This window comes from Mirounga angustirostris, unplaced genomic scaffold (genome assembly GCF_029215605.1).
Source record: "Mirounga angustirostris isolate CCGP_5_RB_7025 unplaced genomic scaffold, mMirAng1.0.hap1 SCAF_8, whole genome shotgun sequence".
NCBI lineage: Eukaryota > Metazoa > Chordata > Mammalia > Carnivora > Phocidae > Mirounga > Mirounga angustirostris.
Window position 1 is genome coordinate 33,377,489 of NW_026991716.1, and position 22,214 is coordinate 33,399,702.

The window sequence follows — 22,214 nt, forward strand, 5'->3', positions numbered from 1 at the left end:
TATCCATGGTAGGGATGTACCCAGTTTGTTTAACCTTTCACTGGCTGAAAGACATTCGGGTTGTTTCCATGTTTTGTTTATTATGAATGAAGCTGCTGTGAGCATCGTGTACAGATTTTCGTGTGAACGTGAATTTTCGTTTCTCTGGGATAAATGCGCAAGACTGTGATCGCTGAGACATATGGTTAAGTACGTATTTAGTTTTATAAAAACTTTCAAACTGTTCTCCTGCTGCAGTGTATGAAGGATCTAGTTCCTCACGTCCTGGTCAGTATTTGCGGTTGACTCTATTTTCTATTCTAGCCACTGTTGTGGGTTGAATTGTGTCCCCCTGAAAGATATGTTCAAGTCCTAACCCCCGGTACCTGTGAGCGTGAGCTTGTGTGGGAATAAGGTCTTTGCGGATGTAATCAAATTAAGGAGAAGACATCTGGGATTAGGGTGTGCCCGAAATCCAGTGACTGGTGCGCTTCCAAGAAGGCCATGGGAAGCCACAGACACACAGGGAAGAAGGCCATGTGACAACAGGCCGAGTGACACAGCCTCAAGCCAAGGAACAGGAGGATGGCTAGCAGCCGCAGGAGGCTGGAAAGCCAGGAAGAATTCTTCAGAGGGGGCTGGGCCCTGCCAGCACTTTGATCTCAGTCCTCTAGCTTCCAGAACTGTGAGAGAATACGTTTCTGTCGTTTGAAGTCACCCAGTTTGTGGTGATTTGTTGTGCGGCCCCAGGAACCCGTTGCAGCCCCCCCTTTTTTCAGATTTTATTATTTGAGAGAGAGAAAGCACGAACAGGGGGAAGGGGAGAAGCAGGCTCCCCACTGAGCAGGGAGCCCGATGGGGGGCTCATCCCAGGACCCTGGGACCATGACCTGAGCTGAAGGCAGACGCTTAGACGGAGCCACCCAGGCGCCCCCATTTACATGAATTCTTAAAATGAGAAAAGTATAGCTACGGAGAACAAAGTCGTGGTTGCCAGGGACAGCATTAGGGGTGGCGTGCGTGACTTTAAAGGGGTAGAAGCAGAGAGCTGCTTTAGGTTCTGTGTCTTGGTTGTCGTGAGGACTGCAGGATCTGAGAGCAAACAGCACGGAACGACACACATGGACACCTATATGCACCCACACGTATACGGCTAGGTCACATCTGACCAAAGTCTGTCATTCAGTGAACAACACTTTCCCGGTTTTGATAGTGGGCCACGGTTATAGAAGATGTCACCGTGAGGGGACACTAGGCAAAGGATTCATGGAACGCTGTGTTATCTTTGTGGCTTTCTGTGAGTCTGTGATTATTTCAAAATAAAAAGTTAAAAAATTAACTGTTAGAAAAATGAAATGAGGGGCGCCTGGGTGGCTCAGTTGGTTAAGCGACTGCCTTCGGCTCAGGTCATGATCCTGGAGTCCTGGGATCGAGTCCCGCATCGGGCTCCCTGCTCGGCAGGGAGTCTGCTTCTCCCTCTCCCACTCCCCCTGCTTGTGTTTCCTCTCTCGCTGTGTCTTTCTCTGTCAAATAAATAAATAAAATCTTTAAAAAAAAAAAAAATGAAATGAAACACAGATATGCAAAATACAAGCCCCAATTTGTAAATCCCAGATTCCCCAGATGTAGAACAATTATGCTGGGTTGCTGCAGGAGTTTCTCGTCTCCCTCTTGTTTTCTGCACCTGCTGTGCCGAGGGACAATAACGAACATCTGGCAGAATGGCACTGGGCCACGGACCACACTTGGAGGAACACCTGCTCAGAGATAAGAAGAAAATACTAGAGGTGGAATTTTTTTCCCCTCTCTGGCTTAATTATTTTGTAGTGGAAATATACTGCTATTCGAAATGAAACTTGATGTAAAATATGTATTGATAATAACTCCATAATAATAAATAATAAATATATATTTGTGTAAGTTTATATTTAGAAATAAATTATATATAACTTTATATTAATTAAAATTTAAAAATAACAAAGAAAAGGTTTATTTCCTCCCAATCCTGGTTTATAGATAAAAACAACAGTTGAGGGGCGCCTGGGTGGCTCAGTCGTTAAGCGTCTGCCTTCGCTCAGGTCATGATCCCGGGATCGAGTCCCGTATCCGGCTCCCTGCTCTGCGGGAAGCCTGCTTCTCCCTCTCCCACTCCCCCTGCTTGTGTTCCCTCTCTCCCTGTCTCTCTCTGTCAAATAAATAAAATAAATCTTTTAAAAAAAAAAAACACACAGTTGATGAAAACCCCAGCCAATCCTCTGTGTGCCTGATTCTGTCACCTCTCCCTCCCCCTCTCCTTCCCTCTAGCATTCCCCTAACTTGACCTCCCGTCTGTCCTCCCCGCCTCTCTCTCCGGGCTGCGGGCTGCGGGCCCGCAACTCCCGCTCTCCCGCTCTCTCGCTCTCTTGCTCCCCCTAGCGGCAGCTCCCAGGCTCTGGTCCCAGCCGCCCCCAACCTCAGGCACAGACAGAACCTCTCTGAGCACGTTTCCTTGTGTGCGGTGATGACGAGACCCACTTCAGAGCTTTCATATGAGGAGTAAATGAGATCGCCCACGTGGCAAGGGCTCTGAGAACCACTCGGGAATGTGCACGTGCAGAGTGGGCCTTCCTGGCCGCACGCCCTTGTCCCCAGACGCAGAGGCTAGCTATGGCCAACCTCCCAAGTCTTTGTTCCCAACTCACCCTTCGCTCTCAAGCAAACCAGGCTCCTCCTTCTCCGCCCTCCCCCACCCCCAACTCACACCAGCGCCCCAGCCCCTCAGAGTTATGCGTGTCCTTCCCTTCCAGCTGCCCAGGGGAAAAGGCGAGGAGGTTGCTGTATTTTTTTCTCTCTGCTACAACTTGAGTGAGGCCCTGTTAATTCTCCCACCTGTAATAATAATAATAATAATAATAATAATAATAATAATAATAATAAAAAAATACATTCATACTGGCTAACTCAGTGAGCACTTAGAAGGTGCCAGACACTATCCCAAGACCTACCTGTGTATTAACTCATTTAATGCTCCCAACCATCCTATGGAGTGGCTTCTGTTCTAAGTCCAATATACAGAGGAGGAAACCGAGGCCAGCAAGCAGGGAAATAGCTTGCCCAAGGCCACCCAGCTAGAAAGCCCCACACTCTTCTCCCCACAACGCTACCCATGTTTCCTGGCGGATCTCCTGCTTCATGACAGTGAGGACCAGGTCTATCTTACCCAGCTCAGCGCCTGGCACAGCGGAGAAGCTCTGTAATCTTTGCTGAATGAATGAATGAGGAGCGAGTGAATGCTGCCCAGTGTACTGAGCCTACAAAGCTGTTCTTCCCTGCTGTCGAGGGGCCAGGCAGAGGCCTCGGGGGTGGCCAGACAGGGCAGCCTGAGCACCCTGCCTGCTTCTGCCCGGGAGGCATCTGAGAACCTTGTCCTTCCCGTTTCTGTCCAGCCCCCTCCAGGCGGGGTCTCAGCACTTTACTCCCTGGGAAGTTTTCTTCTAAATCTCCCTATTTCTATCTCAAGCCCCAGCTGCGGTCAGGCACTTGCCGTGTTCTCCTGTCCCTAGAGGAAAGATATCCATCTCGCAGCTTCATCAGCTAATCATGCTGGGATAGCTGCCCCCGCCGGCTGGGCCATGGTGGGATCTGGTCGCTCCTACTCTTTTCTCCTCTGCTTGGACTTTACCCTGGAGGTTCACCTCTTCTCTCCCCCACAGACTGACCCATTTTCCTGAACTCTTCAAATTCTCTCCCACCACGCTCCATTCTACCTCCTAAATCTGCCTGCTCCCTTTTCCAGCTACCTATTTATTTCCTTCATCATCATTAATATAGTTATTTGAAAGTCTTCCAGATTGTTCTATTATCTCAAATTTGTGTTGTATGCTGCTGCTTGCAGGAGCTCAGTTGCTCACGTGTTTTATAATTTCTGATTGTGTGCTAAAGCTGAGGATTGTTTTCCCTCGTGGATGGCCCAAGTGGCCTGGGTCGTGAAAGCTCCCTCCAGACACGATTTTACCTTATTTCTGCTGAGATTACTCCCACCACCACCACCACTACTCAATATCCATCCCACTCTGGACCAAAAAATTCCCAAGTTTTGGGGCGCCCCGGTGGCTCAGTCACTTAAGCATCTGCCTTCAGCTCAGGTCATGATCCCAGGGTCCTGGGATTGAGTCCTGCATCAGGCTCCCTGCTCAGCGAGGAGCCTGCTTCTCCCTCTCTCTCTGCCCCTCCCCCTGCCTGTGTGCATTCTCTCTCTCAAATAAATAAAATCTTAAAAAAAAAAAAGAATTTCCAAGTTTTGTTTTGTCTGTGGTAAAATATGCATACCATAAAATTTACTATTTTGCCCATTTTTATGCATATAGTTCAGTGGCATTAAGTACTTTCACATTGTTGTGCAACCATCCCCACATCCAGTTCCAGAATTTTTCATCTTCCCAAACTGAAACTGTACCCATTAAAAAATGACTCTTCATTTCCCTCTCCTCCAGCCCCTGGAAATTACCATTCTACTTTCTGTCTCTATGAATCTGACTACTCTATGTCCCTCATGTAAGTGGAATCATACAATATCTGTCTTTTTGTGTCTGGCTTATTTCACTTAGCAGAATGTCTTCAGGGTTCATCCATGTCATACCCTGTGACAGGATTCCCTACCTTTTGAAGACTGAATAATATTTCACTGTATGCATAGACCACATTTTGTTTATCCATTGTTCACTGATGGGCATTTGGGTTCTTTCCACGTTTTAGCTATTGTGAATAGTGCTGCTATGAACATTTGTGTTTCACTCTCTGTCCAAATCTCTGCTTTAACTTCTTTTGGATATACATCCAGAAGTAGACTTGTTGGATCATAATGTAATTCTGTTTCGTTTTTCTCAGTAACCACCATACAGTCTTCTGCAGTGGCTGCACCATTTTACATTTTCAGCCTCATGCACAAGGGTGTTAATTTCACTGTATCTTTGCCAACACTTGCTATTTTGGGGGGAGTGTTGTTGTTATAATAGCCATCCTAATGGGTATGAAGTGCCATCTTATTGTGGTTTTGATTTGCATTTCCCTAATGACCGGTGACGTTGAGCATCTTTTCACATGCTTTGCTCACTTGTATATCTTCTTTGGAGAAAAGTCTATTCAAGTCCTCTGTCCATTTTTTAGTCAGGTTGTTTGGGTTGTTTTGTTCTTGAATTGTAGGAGTTCTTTATCTATATTAGTCCCTTATCAGATATATGATTTCATAGTATTGTCTCCCATTCCAGGGGTTGCCTTTTCACTGCTATTGTATTCATTACGATTGTAAATGGAATTGTTTCTTAATTTCCTTTTTGAGTTATTCATTGTTAGTATACAGAAATACCACTTGTTTTGTGTGCTGATTTCATATCTTACAACTTTGCTGAATTTTTAAATTAGTTCTAACAGGTATGTGTGTGTGTGTGTGATCCAAGTTGTTTTTGTTTTTGCTTTTTTTTTACCCAGAGACCTGAGCAGATTTCATACTTTGATTTCATACTTTGAGATGAAATTCATCTATATTTTCTTTTGTTGCCTTTATTTTAGTGTCACACCCAATAAAATCCCTGCCAAATCCAATGTCATGAAGTTCTTCCCTTATGTTTTCTTCTCTTGTTTTGTAGTTTTAGCTCTTATGCATATGTCTCTGATCCATTTTGAGTTGATTCTTGTATATAGTGCAAAGTAAAGGTCCAGCTTCATTCATTTGCATGTGGGTATCCAGTTTTCCCAGCACAGTTTGTTGAAAAGACTGCCCTTTCCCCTTTAAATGGTTTTGACACCCTTGTTAAAAATCATTTGATGGCGGGCGCCTGGGTGGCTCAGTTGGTTAAGCAACTGCCTTCGGCTCAGGTCATGATCCTGGAGTCCCGGGATCGAGTCCCACATGGGGCTCCCTGCTCAGCAGGGAGTCTGCTTCTCCCTCTGACCCTCTTCCCTCTCATGCTGTCTCTCATTCTCTCTCTCGCAAATAAATAAAATCTTTAAAAAAAATCATTTGATCGTATATGCAAGAGTTTATTACTGGGATCTGTAGTCTATTCCATTGGTCTATACGTCTGTTTTTTATGTCAATACCACACTGTTTTGATTACTGTAGCTTTGAAGTTAGTTTTAAAATCAGGAAATGTGAGACCTCCAACTTTGTTTCTCTTTCTCAAGATTGTTTAGAATCCTTTGAGATTTCATATGATTTTGGGGGATGGATTTTTTTATTTCTGCAAAAAAACATCATTGGGATTTTGATAGGGATTGCACTGACTCTGTAGATTGCTTTCGGTAGTATTAAGACTTCTAATCCATCAATGTGGGATGTCTTTTCATTTATTCGTGTTTTCTTTCATTTCTTTCAGCAATGATTTGTAGTTTTAAATGTGCAAGTCTTGTGCCTCCTTGGTTAAGTTTACTCCTAAGTATTTTATTCTTTTTATTGCTATGTAAATGGAATTGTTTCCTTAATTTCCTTTTTGAGTTATTCATTGTTAGTATATAGAAATACCACTTGTTTTGTGTGCTGATTTCATGTCTTACAACTTTGCTGAATTTTTAAATTAGTTCTAACAGGTGTGTGTGTGTGTGTGTGTGTGTGTGTGTGTGTGTGTGTGTGTGTGTGAGATCCAAGTTGTTTTTGTTTTTGCTTTTGTTTTTACCCGGAAACCTGAGCAGAGACAAGTTTTCTTGCCGCTTTCCAAAGCCAGAAAGCCAGTGAGTGGGCTTTTTCTAGGTCCCCATTCCCTGAGAGTGCAGGCTTTAAGGATCCCAGCTCAACCCAAGAGTACTGGTTTCCAACTTCCTGCCTCATGAAGGCCAAGACCTTGGTCCCTGCCTTGCATGGTCATTACAGTGTAAGTGCTTGGCCACTGGGCCTGCTTCCTTTCTAATGCCCTCCTCTCAGAACTCCTGCTGCATCAGCTCACTCATCCCTCTGCTTTTCTGCTCTCTCTCGATTTCAAAAACAGACACATTCTATTTTCTAGATGTTCAGAGCAGGAAAGATCCCAGCATCCCACTTCCAAACGAGCACCTCAAGCATATGCATTCATAAAGGGTATGAAGAAGCCAACATTTTATCCGAATCGAAAAGCCCTATTCCAGGATACAACGAGAGTGGGAACCACCTCAGTCTCTTCCCGTGGCCAGGAGTCCTGCCTCCCCCTGGGGCTGGGAGCTGGCCAAGGCCACGCCATGTGGGTAGTTGTTGTCTACTGTTCTGAATGGCAGGTGCTGTCCTGGGCGCCTTACATACATTTGATCTCACTTAATCCTCCTTCCAGCCCTATGAGGTAGGTACTATTACTGCCACTGATCTGAGTAAGAAAACTGCCCAAAACACAGCGAACAAAGGAGCAAAACCAGGATTCAGGTTTTGGTTGGCCTGTCTTTTTTTTTTTTTTTTACCAAATACATCTTGTGTTCCTGCATCCTTCCATAAGCCAAGTACAGCTTCCTCATCTTGCCCAATCCTCAGGGGTAGGGTCCACGTGGTTTCCATCCTCCTACTTATCCTCAGCACCCAGTGGGTGCAACCTGGGTTACTATATTTTTGCCCCTGAGGACCTGTCCACCACTCAGGAGGGGCAGTGGAATGCACACCGCACTTGGCCTGAGCCCCTGTTACCCAGAGAAAGGAGGCTTTTGCCAAGGACTCTGAGGGGAGATCAGTGCTGGGAGTGGACTCAACTCTGGTCAGGACCCAAGCACTCAGCCCTCCTGGAGACGCTGTGTGAGCTGGGCCAGGCCTGCAGACGGCCCCTCCCGCCGCCCCAGCCAGGGTGGTGCTTGTGTGGGAAGGACTTTAAATCCAGCTGCCAGACCCCTGGCCGGGAGAGGCTGAGACGACTGGCCACCATGCACGGCCCCTGCAGTCCGCTGTTCCTGCTGCTCCTGGCAGCCACTGGGGGCCCCGCCGGCGCCCTCACTGATGATGAGAAGCACATGATGGTGGAGCTTCACAACCTCTACCGGGCCCAGGTGGCTCCCCCTGCCGCGGACATGCTGCAGATGGTGAGTGCGGCCAGGGGCCACTCACCTGCCGGGACTGAAGGGGTGCTGGGCGGGCCCCCCCTTCCCTCCCACCCCCGAGCTGAAGCTACCTCAGAGACTCATCTCTCTGGTCAGTGACAGAGACATTATGTAATTCACAGGTCCCCAGAAGCAGCCCCATTCTACAGATCGGGAAACTGAGGCTCCGAGGGACTTGCTGGTCCCTCAGGGGCTTTCAAGTCACACAGCTGGTAGAGCCAGGCCTGGGAGCCCCAGCTTCCCACTCCAATGGCCCCTTCCCAGCACTTCCTAAAATGCAGGTGCCCCTCATAGGGGGAACGTAGGAAGTTCCCAAACACCTTGGTGAAGACGGTCTTTCAGATGCCTTCCAAGGCAATGAGGAGAGGACAGGAGGACAGCGGGATGGGTCCCAGCACTGGGGGAGGAGGGATGTATGAGGAGGTGGGCGAGAACAGGAGCCAGAAGCAGAGAGGGCTCTGCATCACACGGTTCACATTCTGTCTCGGTCCCACAACAAGACCTGGGATTTGGGGTGGGTCCCTTAACCTAGTAAGGACCATCAGTTTCGCATCTGTAAAATGGGGTCACCATTAGAGCTACATATGGGCTACATCAACATGGGCTGAATCTCCTGGATAGAACACTGGCGGGGGCGGGGGATGAAATCTCAAAAAATATATATACAGGAGGGCATATTTACATGAGGTTTAAAAACATGTAAAAACTACTACACAAGTATACTTGTGGGGAGACATGCAAATGTAGTAAACGCACAGAGACATGCTTATAGATGACGGAAGCCAGATTTGGGGTGGCAATTTACCTCTGTCAAGAGGGAGAGGTACTTGATGGTAGGGTTAGGGGCAGGATGTTTATGCTCAAGATGAAAAGAGGGAAAATCAGGGCTCCTGGCTCAGTCAGTTAAGCGTCTGCCTTCAGCTCAGGTCATGATCCCGGGGTCCTGAGATCGAACCCAGCGTTGGGCTCCCTGCTCAGCGGGAAGCCTATTTCTCCCTCTCCTTCTGCCCCTCACGCCACTCGTGTGCTCTCGCTCTCTCTCACATAAATAAAATCTTAAAAAAGAGAGAGAGAAAATCAGAAATTCACCTTGTTCCTACCCCTGCCCCCCGAAGGCTGAGCAGGCCCATCCTCTCTGGCCACCCTCAGGTGCCCTGGGAGGTTCAGGAGCAGCATCCAGGAACCCCATAGCTAGTGCCCGTCACATCTGGGGAACACAGCAGCGAGCCTGAGGGTCCAGGACTGGAGTTCCAGTAGCCCTGCTTAATCTGGCAAAGGGACTCTGGGTACGTCCCTTTACCTTCAAAGGCTTCCATTTCCTGATCTATCACTTGGGACAGGCAATCCCTACCCTGAGGGTCAGACGGGAAGACTTGTGACAAAGATCAAGGAAGGCCTCTAGAAATGCACACAGCACCACCATTCAAGCCCTGTCGGCCTGGCAACCAGGAACTGCAGATGATAGATCAGGAGCACTGGATGCTGGTACTAGCTCTGTCAATAGCTCCCTGATTGAGGCCTGGAATGCATTACTGAGCCTCAGTTTCCCCATTTGTAGATCCCTGATGCCCTACAGTCTTGTTGGCTGAGGCTGGGGGCTACCCATCCAGGAGCTGCTTTGTGGACAGAGGTGGACCTTGGGCTGGGGCAACATTCTGGGAAGCAGTTTGGATACTCAGGGGATATGATGCCGTCTGGTGGGAGGTGATGGGAGGAGGGGACGGACTGGGACACCAGGACAAATTTGGAACAAGGCTCAGGCTCAACCTCAGGAGTGGGAAATAGAGAAACTCTGGAGCCAGGTGGCCTCGTTCAAATCTTGATTCCGCCCTTTATTAGCTACGTGACCTTGGCTAAGTTACTTAACCTCTCTGTGCCTCACCTTCCTCATCTGTAAACTGAAGATGATGACAACATAGTAACTCCCTTATAGGATGGTTGTGAGAGTTAAATGAGTGAACATGTAGAAAGCACTTAGAACAGTGTGTGGCATACAGTAAGTGCTCAATAAGTGTGTGATTAACAAAAGAGGGAATGGGTCCAGGGTGAGGCAGGTGGCAGTTATCATGAACTCTTTTCTCTCCCCTAGCTTCCACATCTAATCGTCACCACCTTTACCTCCCAGAAGGTTTGATTTTCCTTGAACCCTACTCCCCCATCCTTGTCCCTTGGTACAACCCTGGTCCAGTCTTTCATTACTTCTCCCAAGGACTCCTAGAAGAGCTTCTACCTGCTTCCTCAGCCTCTGGCCTCCGCTGCCAAAATGAATCCCACACACGGGCCTGACCTTGCTCAACACCGTTCAATGGCTCTCACTGGCTCCTGACTGCCTCAGGATAAAGCTCCATCTCCCGAGAAGGCTCTCTCTGTGTGTCTGGCCCCTGCTGACGCCTCCAGCTTCCTCTCCTGCTCAGTTTCTCCCTCAGTATCCTCAACAGTTTGTCCTTGCCCAGCCAAAACGCTGTTTCTCACCTCCATGCCTTTGCTCACGCTGTGCCTCCCGTTCTCGCCACCTGACCAATGCCTCGGTTTCAACACTTAGCTTAGTGCCCCTTCTCCACCCTCACCTTGGGCTAAATGGCCCTCCTCGGTGCCTCTACACTGCCTATTGCAAATCTGTCATGTACCACATGGTGGCCCAATCAGCAGTTTATGTACGACAATGTGAACTTGGGCTTCTCGGTCCTTGCTCTCAGCTCCGGGCTGGCACGGTGCCTCGGACTGTTGAACAAGTGAGTGATGAGTGGATGGATGAATGGACTTGTTTGCAGATGGTGACCCTGTGGCCAATGTGGGTGGGTGCCGTGACTCTCAAAAATCCACAGGGGTCTCTGGAAGACTGAGAAGCCTTGAGACCCACAGGACTCTACTGGTGGGACTCCATGCATCCAGTCGGAATAGGAATCCCAGCTGGGCTCTGTAGGGAGCTGACAAATGTCTACTGAGCTGACGAATGTCTACTGAGCAGCTGCTCTGTGCCAGACACTCGTGCCACCTCACCATCTTACCCCGAAGGAGCTCACAGTTCAGGCTGGAGCCCTGCAGGTCCTCCCAGACCCCCTGCTCCTGGCCCCCCGCACCCTGCCGCATTCCCACTCCCAATCTCCCCTTACCTGCCAGAGTCTGAGAGAACCTCAGGGAGCAGTGACAAAACCCCCAGGGAGGGAGAGGCTGTCCCAGGCCTGTGTTCCCATGCCCACCCCAGGCAGCTGCTCCCGAGAACTATGTGTGGGTGAGGAGCCACACAATCCCCTCCTCTCAGGGTCCCCCAAGCTCTTGGCACTTTGTCGGCTGTCTGGCTCCCACAGTTGGCTGGGCCGCCGGAGGGTGGGGCAGGAGTTGCCGCCAGGCCTCCCATTGCTAGGAGAGGCCAAGGACAAAGTTTAATGGGATCCAGGCCTTTCTCGTCAATCCTTCATTAATCCCTCTTCCCACACACACTGGGCCTGTCCTCCCAGTCAGGGACACAGAGAACCTCAGAGGTCCCTTCACTTCACATGCCCTCACCTGAGGTCCCCCCGGAGAACACTGCCTTTGGGATCTGACAGCCCCTTGAGACACCAAGCCTCTGAAAATAGGCCTCTTGGTGAGGGTCACCCAAAGACACTTAATCTTCTGGGGGAAAGGGGCTGTCAGTTGACAAGAGTTGAGAGTACTTGGGAGGGAAGCCTGGAAATGGTAAAGCCGTGGAGGCTGGGCGACCGCAAGGGGAGAGTGGAACCTGAGAGGGGAGTGTTGTCCCCCCCACCCCCACCAAGTCATATTTATGGTGTGTGGGGAAAGGGGTGGAGGATGGCAGAATAAACAACGCAGCCCTTGACCATCTCGCAGGAAATTCTGTGGTCTTCAGAGCAGTCAGGTGGCCCCGGGAGGTAGTCAGGGCACATTGGCCCTCCTTTTATTAATTATTTTTTTTATTAATTAATAATAACACCGTCACAAATATCATCCCATCTAGTCTTCCCAAAGCCCCATGAGAGTTCAGAAAGGTTAGGCAATCTAAAATCACACAGCTGGTGAATGGTCCCAAGCTTAGCCAACTCCATGGCCTGGCGTGGAGCCCTCCCACCTCGCCCCAGAAGTCCACCGGGAGCACAGACCTGTTCCTGAGCACGGCCAAGAGTCACCCCGCAGGAAGGGAGGGTCTCCGGGCCCCAGAGGCCCCCGGGACACCTTCAACCTTCTTCTCTGAGCCCCGCCGCCCTCTCCCACCCCCCTCTCCCCGCTTCCACGAGCCCAAGGCGTTCCTCACTTCCCTCCCCGACCTGCCGCGCAGAGGTGGGACGAGGAGCTGGCCGCCTTCGCCAAGGCCTACGCGCGCCAGTGCGTGTGGGGCCACAACAAGGAGCGCGGGCGGCGCGGCGAGAACCTGTTCGCCATCACGGAGGAGGGCTTGGACGTGCCGCTGGCCATGGAGGAGTGGCACCACGAGCGCGAGCACTACAACCTCAGCACCGCCACCTGCGCCCAGGGCCAGATGTGCGGCCACTACACGCAGGTGCGAGGCCCCCGGTCGGGCGGGCGGGTGGGGCGGTGCAAGAGCAGCGGGCGGGGCTACACGGCGAGTGGGCGGGGCCTCGTGCGCAGTGGGCGGGGCAGGGGCCGCCTCTCCCTTTCCAGCCTCAGAGCCCAGGGACCCCCCACTCTAAGCCCCCGAGACCCTTGGTAGAAGTCGTGTTTCCACCGGAGCTCATGTGTTGTCCAGGCCTCTGACGAAGTCTGCTTCTCAAACTGCCTAAACCATTTTCAGGTGACTTTTTTCCCCAAAGATTTTATTTATTTATTTGACAGAGAGAGAGAGAACACAAGTAGGCAGAGTGGCAGGCAGAGGGAGAGGGAGAAGCAGGCTCTCTGCCGAGCAGGGAGCCAGACGTGGGGCTCGATCCCAAGACCCCGGGATCATGACCCGAGCCAAAGGCAGCTGCTTAACCGACTGAGCCACCCAGGCGCCCCTTTTTTCAGGTGACTCTTGAACAAACACAATCGTTTGAAAATCTAGGTGGCCCCTCTCGGCCTCCTCCTACTGAAGGGACCTAAGTTAGGTGTCACAGAGCCAGTGTCGTGGACGGTAATTATTGTACTAGGCCGTCCTGACCGACCTCTAAGCGGTCCTGTCCTCCCGCCTCAGTTAGGCAGGGCTGTTTGCCCTGCGGTAACTGCCTCCCGACTTGTGGCTTCTCTCGCTGTCCCTCTTTTGTCATTTCTCATGGTGTCTGCTTCTAACCTGCCAGGAACCGAGAAAGCAAATAGACAATTGTGTGTGTTTAACTTTTCTTCTACTTTTAAAAGCCATGTGTAAAATAAGAGCAAATCGTCACTGAGCGAATGTTTCAGGGAGCCTTCGAGATCATTTCCTGCCCCAGGCAGTCACTTCTTGTTTATGTCAGGGTTCTCACTGCATTTTGAAAGTTTGAGTTTCCAGGTAAGAGATGTTGGGTGAGGGTGCTGTTGGGGTGTGTGTATATGGGTGTGTAGGGGAATTAAGATTAGTGTTATTGAATTCTTGTTCTTCTCCACCCAATGCTTATTGTTCAAACAGTAACATGACAAATTTTTTAAAAAGAAAAAGGAAGAACAAACTTCTTCCCAGCCATTTCCACCAATTCCACTTTCCAGTGCTCCTTTTGAGTGATATTTTTAGTGCTAATCTTTGGGGAAGGAAATCCTGACATCACCCATCCAGATGAAGAAGTTGTGAGGGCCCAGCAGCCCTCCCTGTCCCCTCCCCTCCATACCCTGCCACCTCTCACACTCCCCCCACCCCCAACACACACACACACACACACACACACACCTCCTGCTAGGATTGCTGTCAGAGCCCAGCAGGAGTGGGCCTGCCCTACCACCACCCCAACGTTCTCCAGGGCTGAGTGCACATGCACTCTGGGGTCATTTCTGCCTGGGAGATGCTCAGCAGTGGTATCCTCAGCTAACTTAAGCAGAAAAAAAACGGTCCGGGGTGCCTGGGTGGCTCAGTCGTTAGGCGTCTGCCTTCGGCTCAGGTCATGGTCCCAGGGTCCTGGGATAGAGCCCCGCATTGGGCTCCCTGCTCCTCGGAAAGCCTGCTTCTCCCTCTCCCACTCCCCCTGCTTGTGTTCCCTCTCTTGCTGTGTCTCTCTCTGTCAAATAAATAAATAAAATCTTAAAAAGAAAAAAGAAAAAAAACAGTCCGGGGGAATAATGTATGCAGAATTAATAGCTGGAGCCAGATCTGACAACAAAAACTGGCCTCCGTTTAAGTGATTCCTGAGCAGACAAGGCCTACAAATAGCAAGGAGAGGCTGCTGGTCTCAGTCCATGGTGGTGCACAAAGGCTGTTTTGACTTTTAAAATGTTATACTTAAGACAGAATTCCTTCTAGCAGCTAGGAGACCCAGACTCTGAAACAGCAGAGCAGATCCCTGCCCACTTGTGATGTGGGGGGAAGTTCTACATTCAAAATGGTTCCTTTTGTTCTCTTCCTTGGATTTTGTTTGTTGTTGATTTCTAAGATTCTCCCATTTGAGATTCATTCCTTTGGATATACCCCTTGTTTAAAATGCACAGGAAGTTGCAAAAACAAAACACCAAACAACACGCAGGAGGAATTCATGAGGGTATGTACAAAGGGAAGGTTTTCAGAGAAAGGCCTGGTGAAATAGTGTGTGTGGTTCAAGACAAATTCTTCCCAAACCCCCTGTTCAGAGTTTTGTCCTGAAGCTGCGTGTCCTCAGAGACTTGGATCTGACAGGTTGTAGGAATCCTCCTCTCCCTACCCGTAGAAAACTGGTGTAGAGAGACACTAGCTACTGGTGTCCCACCCCGGCTAAACTCTTGGGTTTGCCCTTCTTCAGGTGGTCTGGGCCAAGACAGAGAGGATTGGCTGTGGCTCCCACTTCTGTGAGAAGCTCCAGGGTGTTGAGGAGATCAATATCCAACTGCTGGTTTGCAACTATGAGCCCCCGTGAGTGCCCAGGGATCCCTGGGGGTAGAGGATGGGCAGAGCCAAGGGGAGGGTTGAGTTGGGCAGTCTAAGAATGTGGGGGGTGGGGCGGCCTGGGTGGCTCAGTTGGTTGGGAGACTGCCTCCGGCTCAGGTCATGATCCTGGAGTTCTGGGATCGAGTCCTGCATCTGCTCCCTGCTCAGCGGGGAGTCTGCTTCTGCCACTGACCCTCCCCCCTCTCATGCTCTCTCTCTCTTTCTTTCAAATAAATAAATAAAATCTTAAAAAAAAAAAAAAAGAATGTGGGAGGGGGCCACTCCGGGGCCTATTCCCCATACCCGTGGGGGAGCTGTGAGGGCACCTATGGGAGTCTGTTCTCATTGGCCCAGCAAGCTAGTTGGGAGCAAGTTAAGACCCAGGGGTACTTCCGGCCTAGGTATGTGTATGAGGGATAGGGACAGGGGTCTCTAGGGACCGCCCCCGCCCCCAGCATCGTCCTCGCCTCCCGCAGGGGGAACGTGAAGGGAAAGAGACCCTACCAGGAAGGGACTCCGTGCTCCCTGTGTCCCTCCGGCCACCGCTGTGAGAAGTCCCTCTGTGGTGAGTTGGGGGTGGGGTGGGGAGGAGAAGGGAGGGGCGACAGGGGATGCCGACAGAATGGTCCTTAGAGCCTCCCCGGACTCCCGAGCCGTGCACGGGCAGGGGGAGGGGTCTGGCGGGACGCGACCTCCCGCGCCCTTGGCGGGCCCACCCTATCCGGGTTCCCAAGCCCACTTCGCTTTCCTTGCGCACTTTGGCGCCCTGTCATTCAAAGTGACCGGATTTTGGGCGCCTGGGTGGCTCAGTCGTTAAGCGTCTGCCTTCGGCTCAGGTCATGATCCCAGGGTCCTGGGATCGAGCCCCACGTTGGGCTCCCTGCTCCGCGGGAAGCCTGCTTCTCCCTCTCCCACTCCCCCTGCTTGTGTTCCTGCTCTCGCTATGTCTCTCTCTGTCAAATAAATAAATAAATAAAATCTTAAAAAACAAACAAACAAACAAAAAGAACCCAAAGTGACCGGATTTTAACCCTCCGAGCGGACGGTAGGGGACAGAGTGTGCCGGCCCCCGAGCGCAGGGCGAGGTGAGCGTGGCCAGAGGAAAGGGCCCCCGGTGGGGCGGGGCCGAGTGGTGGGCGTGGCCAGGCGGACTCGAAAGGGACGGGCCCGCGACGCGGTGGACGTGTTAGGACAGGCCTCGAGCTCGAGAGTCCCCTGAGAGTGGTCGTGTGAGTGCGGAGAGGAAGATTTGGACAAGCAGGTGGATAGAGGAGACACTGTTATCATGTTACAATAAAATAACATTTGTTATCAACGAAGGACGTAGTCGCTGGAGGGGGTGTGTGTTTGCGCGTCATCATAGGACATTTGGTCGCCTCGCCGTGATTGTGGTGGGGTGAGGGATGTGGGGCCCTGCTGTACACTAACGCCAGGCCTTGTTTCTTGTCAGAACCCGTCAGAGGCCCGGAAGAGGCTCAGGATTTGCCCTACCTGCTAACTGAGGCCCCATCTTCCCTGGCAACTGAGGCTTCAGGCTCTAGGAAAAGCAGTAGCCCTTCCTCCCTGGCAACGGAAACTCCATCCTCCTTGGTAACAGAGGTCTCAGGCCCTCTGGCAACCACGGCTCTACCTGCTGTAGAAACCGAGGCCCCGTCTTCCTTAGCGACGGAAGATTCCCCCTCCATGGCAACAGAGGCTCCACCTTCCTTAACAACTGAGGTCCCTTCCTTTTTGGCAACTCACAGCCTGTTCTCCCTGGATGAGGGGCCAGCTACCGTCTCCAAATCAACCCATGATCTCATCTCCAAATTGGCAGACAAAGAGGCCAGCAGGACAAGCGTGCCCTCCAAGAGTCCAGAGAGTTCTCTGCACCCCAAGATATTCTTGACAGGGACACGGGAGCCGCTACCCCACTCCCAGAGGGCGGGCAAGGCTGAGGCCGAGTTGTCTCCTTCCAGTGAGGTCTCAGCCTCAGTTTTTCCAGGCCAGGACCAGACAGGTGAGCTGCCGGCCACACTGGACCACATGGGGCACACCTCCTCCAAGTCCCTGTCCAACTCCCCCAATACCTCTGCCACCGCTAAGGCCGTGGGCGGGCGGACCCTGGCTCTGCAGTCATCTTTAGCAGGTAAGTCCTGTAGCGTTCGTCCCACCTTCCCTCCTTGTCTCCAGAATGTCGGCACCCTGCCCCCGGCATGCACCCTCTGAGTGCGAGCTCCCTCCCTGGCTGCTGGCCCCCCACTTGCATGCCTGGCAGGGAGGGTGGGAGGCCAGGCAGAACTGCGTCCACGCTGAGACAAAGCCTCTCCCTCCCCACAGGTGCAGAGGGCCCTGAAAAGCCTAGCGTCAAGTCAGGGCTAAACTCGGGCCCCGGTCACATCCGGGGCCCCCTTCTGGGACTGCTGCTGCTGCCTCCCCTGGTGCTGGCTGGAATCTTCTGAAGGGGCCGCCACTCGAAGGCAAGGCCTGGTGGGGAGACCCTGGCCTCATGCCCACTCTGGATTGCCTTTCTCCGAGTAAGAGGCCACAGTTTCCTGGGCAGGTCCTGTTCTGTGGCCCCAGTAGCCCCCGGTGACCCCAGCTTCTGGCCAGACTGCAGGCCAGTGCCCTCGTGCCCTCAGGAGGCCTCTATAATGCCAACTGCTGGCACTGCCCCAGGCGTTCCTGTGCCTGGGCGGAGGTCCACCCCGCAGCTAGCTGCAGGTTGTTCTGAGCAGTGTTCCTGTGGCCACTTGGGCTCATTCCCCAGTTGTCCTGTGGCTGTGGTTCTGCTCTTCCAGGGACAGATCTCAGTGCTTCCCAGAAACCCCTTGACCCCTCCTAGTGCCCTGGCTTCTTCCTTAAGCCATCTGAGTCTGACGCTCTTCCCGGAGGACCTCCTGCCTTCCCAGGCTGAAGAGGTCAGCTGTCCTGCCATCTCCCCCACCCTGCCCCCCACCCCCCAGACAAGATGCTTCTTGGCTGAAGGCCCTCCGGACAGGAAAGGCTAGGAAAGGCTGCAGGAAAGGCTGCGGGCTGTGCCTCATCCACAGATGCCTTGGGGGCATGAGGCCTGCCACCTGGCCCAGACCCCTCCTGCCCCTCCCATCTCAATCCTGGGGCGGGGGGATTCAGGGGAGATCCCTGCCTACCAGGCTTGGGACCGTCTGCCTCGGCAGGTAGGGGGTTCTCCGAGTGCCCCCTCCCCCTACTTGCTGGTATAGCTGGGGAGAGGGGTTGTGAGGAGCAGATGAAGGACAAGCCCCACTTGAATGGGGTTCTACACAGGGAGGGGGGGGCAGGCAAGGACCAGGGAAGGGAAGCAGCCCCTGACTCCTGAATAAAACCTGTAAGAGTACCGAGTCTCTGTGCTTATGAGGGGTGGCGGGTGAAGAAGGGCTCTTTGAGAGGCCCTGAAGAGGCTCCCCTTCCAGCCCCAGCACCTGCTCCCCCTCCTACACACCTCCTCTCCCCACACACTCCACCTAGTCCTTTGGGGCACCTTTCTTTTCCTTCCTATAAACTGCCCTCCCTCCCCAACTCAAATCTTCAGGCAGCCAGCAGGAAGGAGGAAGGGCCAAGGGCTGACTCCCCCATCTCCAGGGGTCACCCGTGGAGGCTTAGTTGGGTTTTAGACCCAGAATCAAGGAGTGGCATACAGCCTCTTTACAGGGTGCTGCTGCCCGGGCCCATCTGGTACACCAGGCCAGAAGGCTTTGCCAGCCCTGGGTGCTTGGAGGAATCCTGAGAAAGGGTTCTGGAGTCCCAGACACACTCCCCCAGGGGAGCATAGCAGGACTGCGCGGAGCGCTGCGGGGCAGGAAAGTGTGTGTGTGTGTGTGTGTGTGTGTGTGTGTGTGTGTGTGTAGATGGACCACGCCAATTATGAAGGGTGTTTAAGAGAGGTCAACTCTTTGGAAAATAAGCCTTTAACTCTTACTTTAATAGGCCCTGTTCTTCATCATAAAAAATATTAAAGGGGCGCCTGGGTGGCTCAGTTGGTTAAGCGAATGCCTTCAAGCGCTGCAGGGCGGGAAAGTGTGTGTGTGTGTGTATGTGTGTCATAAGGTATTAAGATATAACCTAATGATCTAAATTAAGATGTAACTCATTTAAAGTGTACCACTCAATGGTTTTTAGTATATTCAGAGTGGTGCAACCACGAGCAGTCAATTTTAGAACATTCTCAACACCCCAAAAAGAAACTCCTTCCCCATTAGCAGCCACTCTTCATTCCCCTTCCACCCCAAGCCCTAAGCAACCACTCATCTATTGTCTCTATGGATTTGTCTATTCTGACATTTTGTATAAATGGGATCATACAATAGGTGGCCTCTTCTGTCTGGCTTCTTTCACTGAGCATAATCTTTTCTAGATTTATCCATGTTGTAGCATGTGACGGTATTTTATTCCTTTTTATTACCAAATAATACTCCCTTGTATAGCATACATTTTATTTATCCATTTGTCAACTGGGGGACATGTGGGTTGTTTGTGCCTGTTGGCTATTATGAACGATGCTGCTATAAACATTCACGTAAAAGTTTGTGTGGATATGTTTTCATTTCTCTTGGGTCTATACCTGGGAGCAGTATCATAGGGTAATGCAGTCGCTCTATGCTTAACTTTTTTTAGGAACTGCCAGACTGCTGCCCCATTGCACATGCGTACCAGCAATGTACGAAGGTTTCCGTTTCTCCACATCTTCACCAGCACCCGTATCGGTCTTTTCAAAATTATAGCCATCCTAGTGAGTGTGAAGTAGTATCTAATTGTGCTTTTGATTTTCATTTCCCTGCTTTCTATGGAGACAGGTTTTTTGCCCATTTTTTAACTGGGATGCTTGTCTTATTATTGAGTTATAGGAATTCTTTATGTAGTCTAGATACAAGTCCCTTACCAGATACATAATTTTAAAACATTTTCTCGCATTCTGCGAGTTGTCTTTTCAATTTTTCTTTAGGATGTCCTCTGAACATAGTCTTTTAATTTTGATGATATCCAATTTCTTTCTTTTCTTGTTGTATCTAAGAAACTGTTGCCTAATCCAAAGTCAGAGATTTATGCCTATGCTTTTTTCTAAGAGTTTTATAGTTCAATTCTTATATTTAAGCCTTTGATCCATTCTTAGTTGATTTTCATATGTGGTGTAAGGTGGGAGTCCAACTTCATTCTTACGCATGTGAATATCCAGTTGTCTAAGCACTTTTTTGTTGAACGTGATTCTTCCTCCATTCACATGAAGAGAACCCATCCAAGACCAGAAGCAGGGACCTCTTTGGAAGTTCATTTTTGGGGAAACAAGACATGGTGTCCCACACTAGTCAGAAAAGGCTGTGACAAATGGGCAGAGAGGGGATGTGTCAGCACAAGCCCATGAAGATAGGAGGGCACGTTCAGAGGGAAGGGCGGCCGGCACTCTGAGGCCTCAAGGACCAGAGTGGGGAGCACTCTGCTGCGTGGCTCCCGGGCATGTCGGGGCTGGCAAAGCTACAAGAGCTAGAGTAGGACCCGGCAGAGGCCACCACTGCCAGCTGAGGCTTCGTTCACCACAGGAGGCCCCAAAAGGCCGATGAGAGGCCTTCCCAGCTTTGTCCATCAGAACGGGGTTTTCCAGGAGTGGATGGAGACTTACTCCCCACGAGGACATTCCCACTCCTGTCACCCCTCCTTTTGCTGACACCTCAGCTCCCCTCCTACCCCACTCCAACCCCATCTCCTTTCTCAGCTAAAAACCCTATCACTCTAGGGGCGCCTGGGTGGCTCAGTTGGTTAAGCGACTACCTTCGGCTCAGGTCATGATCCTGGAGTCCCGGGATCGAGTCCCGCATCGGGCTCCCTGCTCGGCGGGGAGTCTGCTTCTCCCTCTGACCCTCCCCCCTCTCATGTGCTCTCTCTCTTTCTCTCTCTCTCAATTAAATAAATAAAATCTTAAAAAAAAAAAACAACCCTATCAGTCTAGTTCCAAGACTGACAGGGAAATACGAGATGCTGCAAAGGTAGGTGAGACTTCAGCCCTCAAACACAGAAGGGTCCCGCAAAGGGGACATTTAACACGCACAATACCCACATCTGAATACTGAACTGAAAAACATTAGGGGTACAACCTGTACTTTGCTCAACTAAAAACTGAGACAGTATCAGAGGGATTTTCTGGCCGTTTCTGGCTGAGGGAGACAGCCTGGGAAGTGCAGCCCGGACCCTGAAATTCACAAGTCCCAGGTCCTACCCGGGGGCAGCACTGGCTCTCCTCGGGGTGACCGCCACGCCCACCCATGGCCCACTCTTTACCAGAGGCGGCCTCTCCACATGTCTGAGGGGATGGCTGTCAGAGGGAGGGTCTCCAACGCCAGCTCAGCTCAGGTTCCAGAGTGCCCTACTTCTGGGGGACCACAGGAAGGAATCAGTGAAAAAACTAGGATTCGAGGGCAGAGCAACAGGAAGAAAAGTCGCCCCCCAACAGTGCTAGGTGGGGGAACCACAGTGCGCTGGAAAAAGGTCACGGGCCGCGAGGCAGCCATGCTTCTGAGGGCCTTCCTTCTCTAAAGAAATAGTGCCAGCCAGGCCAGGCCCGTTCCCCTTCCTCACCTGTGCTCCCCTTCCCGGGCGCTCCGGCAATCTGAAGTGAGTATGGGACCTCAGAGGCCCCAACCAGCGGCCCCTTACAGGACGCCCACACACGCACGCTCCTGCGCTCTCGGGGACCAAGGATACACAAAGTAAACTGCCCTTAAGTCAACGGCTACTAGACCGCTGGGGAAAATCGGTTCTGCCAAAGCACGCCAGGGGGCCTTCCCTGTGAGAAGCAGGACCAAAGTCACCGGACCCCCAACTCTCCGAAACCTCCCCTAGAACAAGGGCAGAGAAACACTTGGGGAACTCAGGTGGACCCCAACTGGTACTCAGACCCCATCAGATGGAAACCCGTGGTCCCCAGAGGGGTTCCATCTGTAAGTTCTCCTGGTTTTACAAACCTGGTGTTGGGAAGAATTGAATTAAGGGAGCTCTGCCTTTTCCAGAGAAGGCAGAGCTCGGTGCTTTAGCTGGGCCCACTCTACCCCTTCCGCTGTAACCATGCGACCACTATACCAAATGACTCGGCAAAATCCGGGACTGTCATGGGCAAGCAGTGCTGAGCTGACGGGGTGCGGGTGGAACCTTTTCTGAAGCCGGGAGGGCCCCTACAGGCGCTGCCTTCCTGTTCTTAGGCCCATGCCCTAGTCTAGGCTTTGTGAGCTGGCATCTTGACCTTGAGTAATTCACAAGATCGTCCACC

General features: G+C 51.4%; 1 protein-coding gene across 1 annotated transcript; it reads left to right on the plus strand.

Annotated features, from left to right (window-relative positions):
• The first annotated feature begins 7,546 nt into the window (after window positions 1–7,546).
• PI16 (peptidase inhibitor 16) lies at window positions 7,547–19,481 on the plus strand. Its single transcript, XM_045866809.3, has 6 exons — window positions 7,547–7,983; window positions 12,278–12,499; window positions 14,835–14,944; window positions 15,436–15,524; window positions 16,410–17,087; window positions 17,279–19,481. Exons 1-6 carry the CDS (start codon window positions 7,828–7,830, stop codon window positions 17,398–17,400), a joined length of 1,377 nt encoding a protein of 458 aa, XP_045722765.1. The 5' UTR covers window positions 7,547–7,827; the 3' UTR covers window positions 17,401–19,481.
• The last annotated feature ends 2,733 nt before the right edge of the window (window positions 19,482–22,214 follow it).

Coding starts and splice junctions, on each gene's coding strand:
- PI16 (XM_045866809.3), top strand. CDS start 7,828: ATGCACGGCCCCTGCAGTCCGCTGTTCCTGCTGCTCCTGGCAGCCACT. Junction 14,945..15,435: donor GTTTGCAACTATGAGCCCCC/GTGAGTGCCCAG, acceptor CGCCTCCCGCAG/GGGGAACGTGAAGGGAAAGA. Junction 17,088..17,278: donor TCTGCAGTCATCTTTAGCAG/GTAAGTCCTGTA, acceptor CCCTCCCCACAG/GTGCAGAGGGCCCTGAAAAG.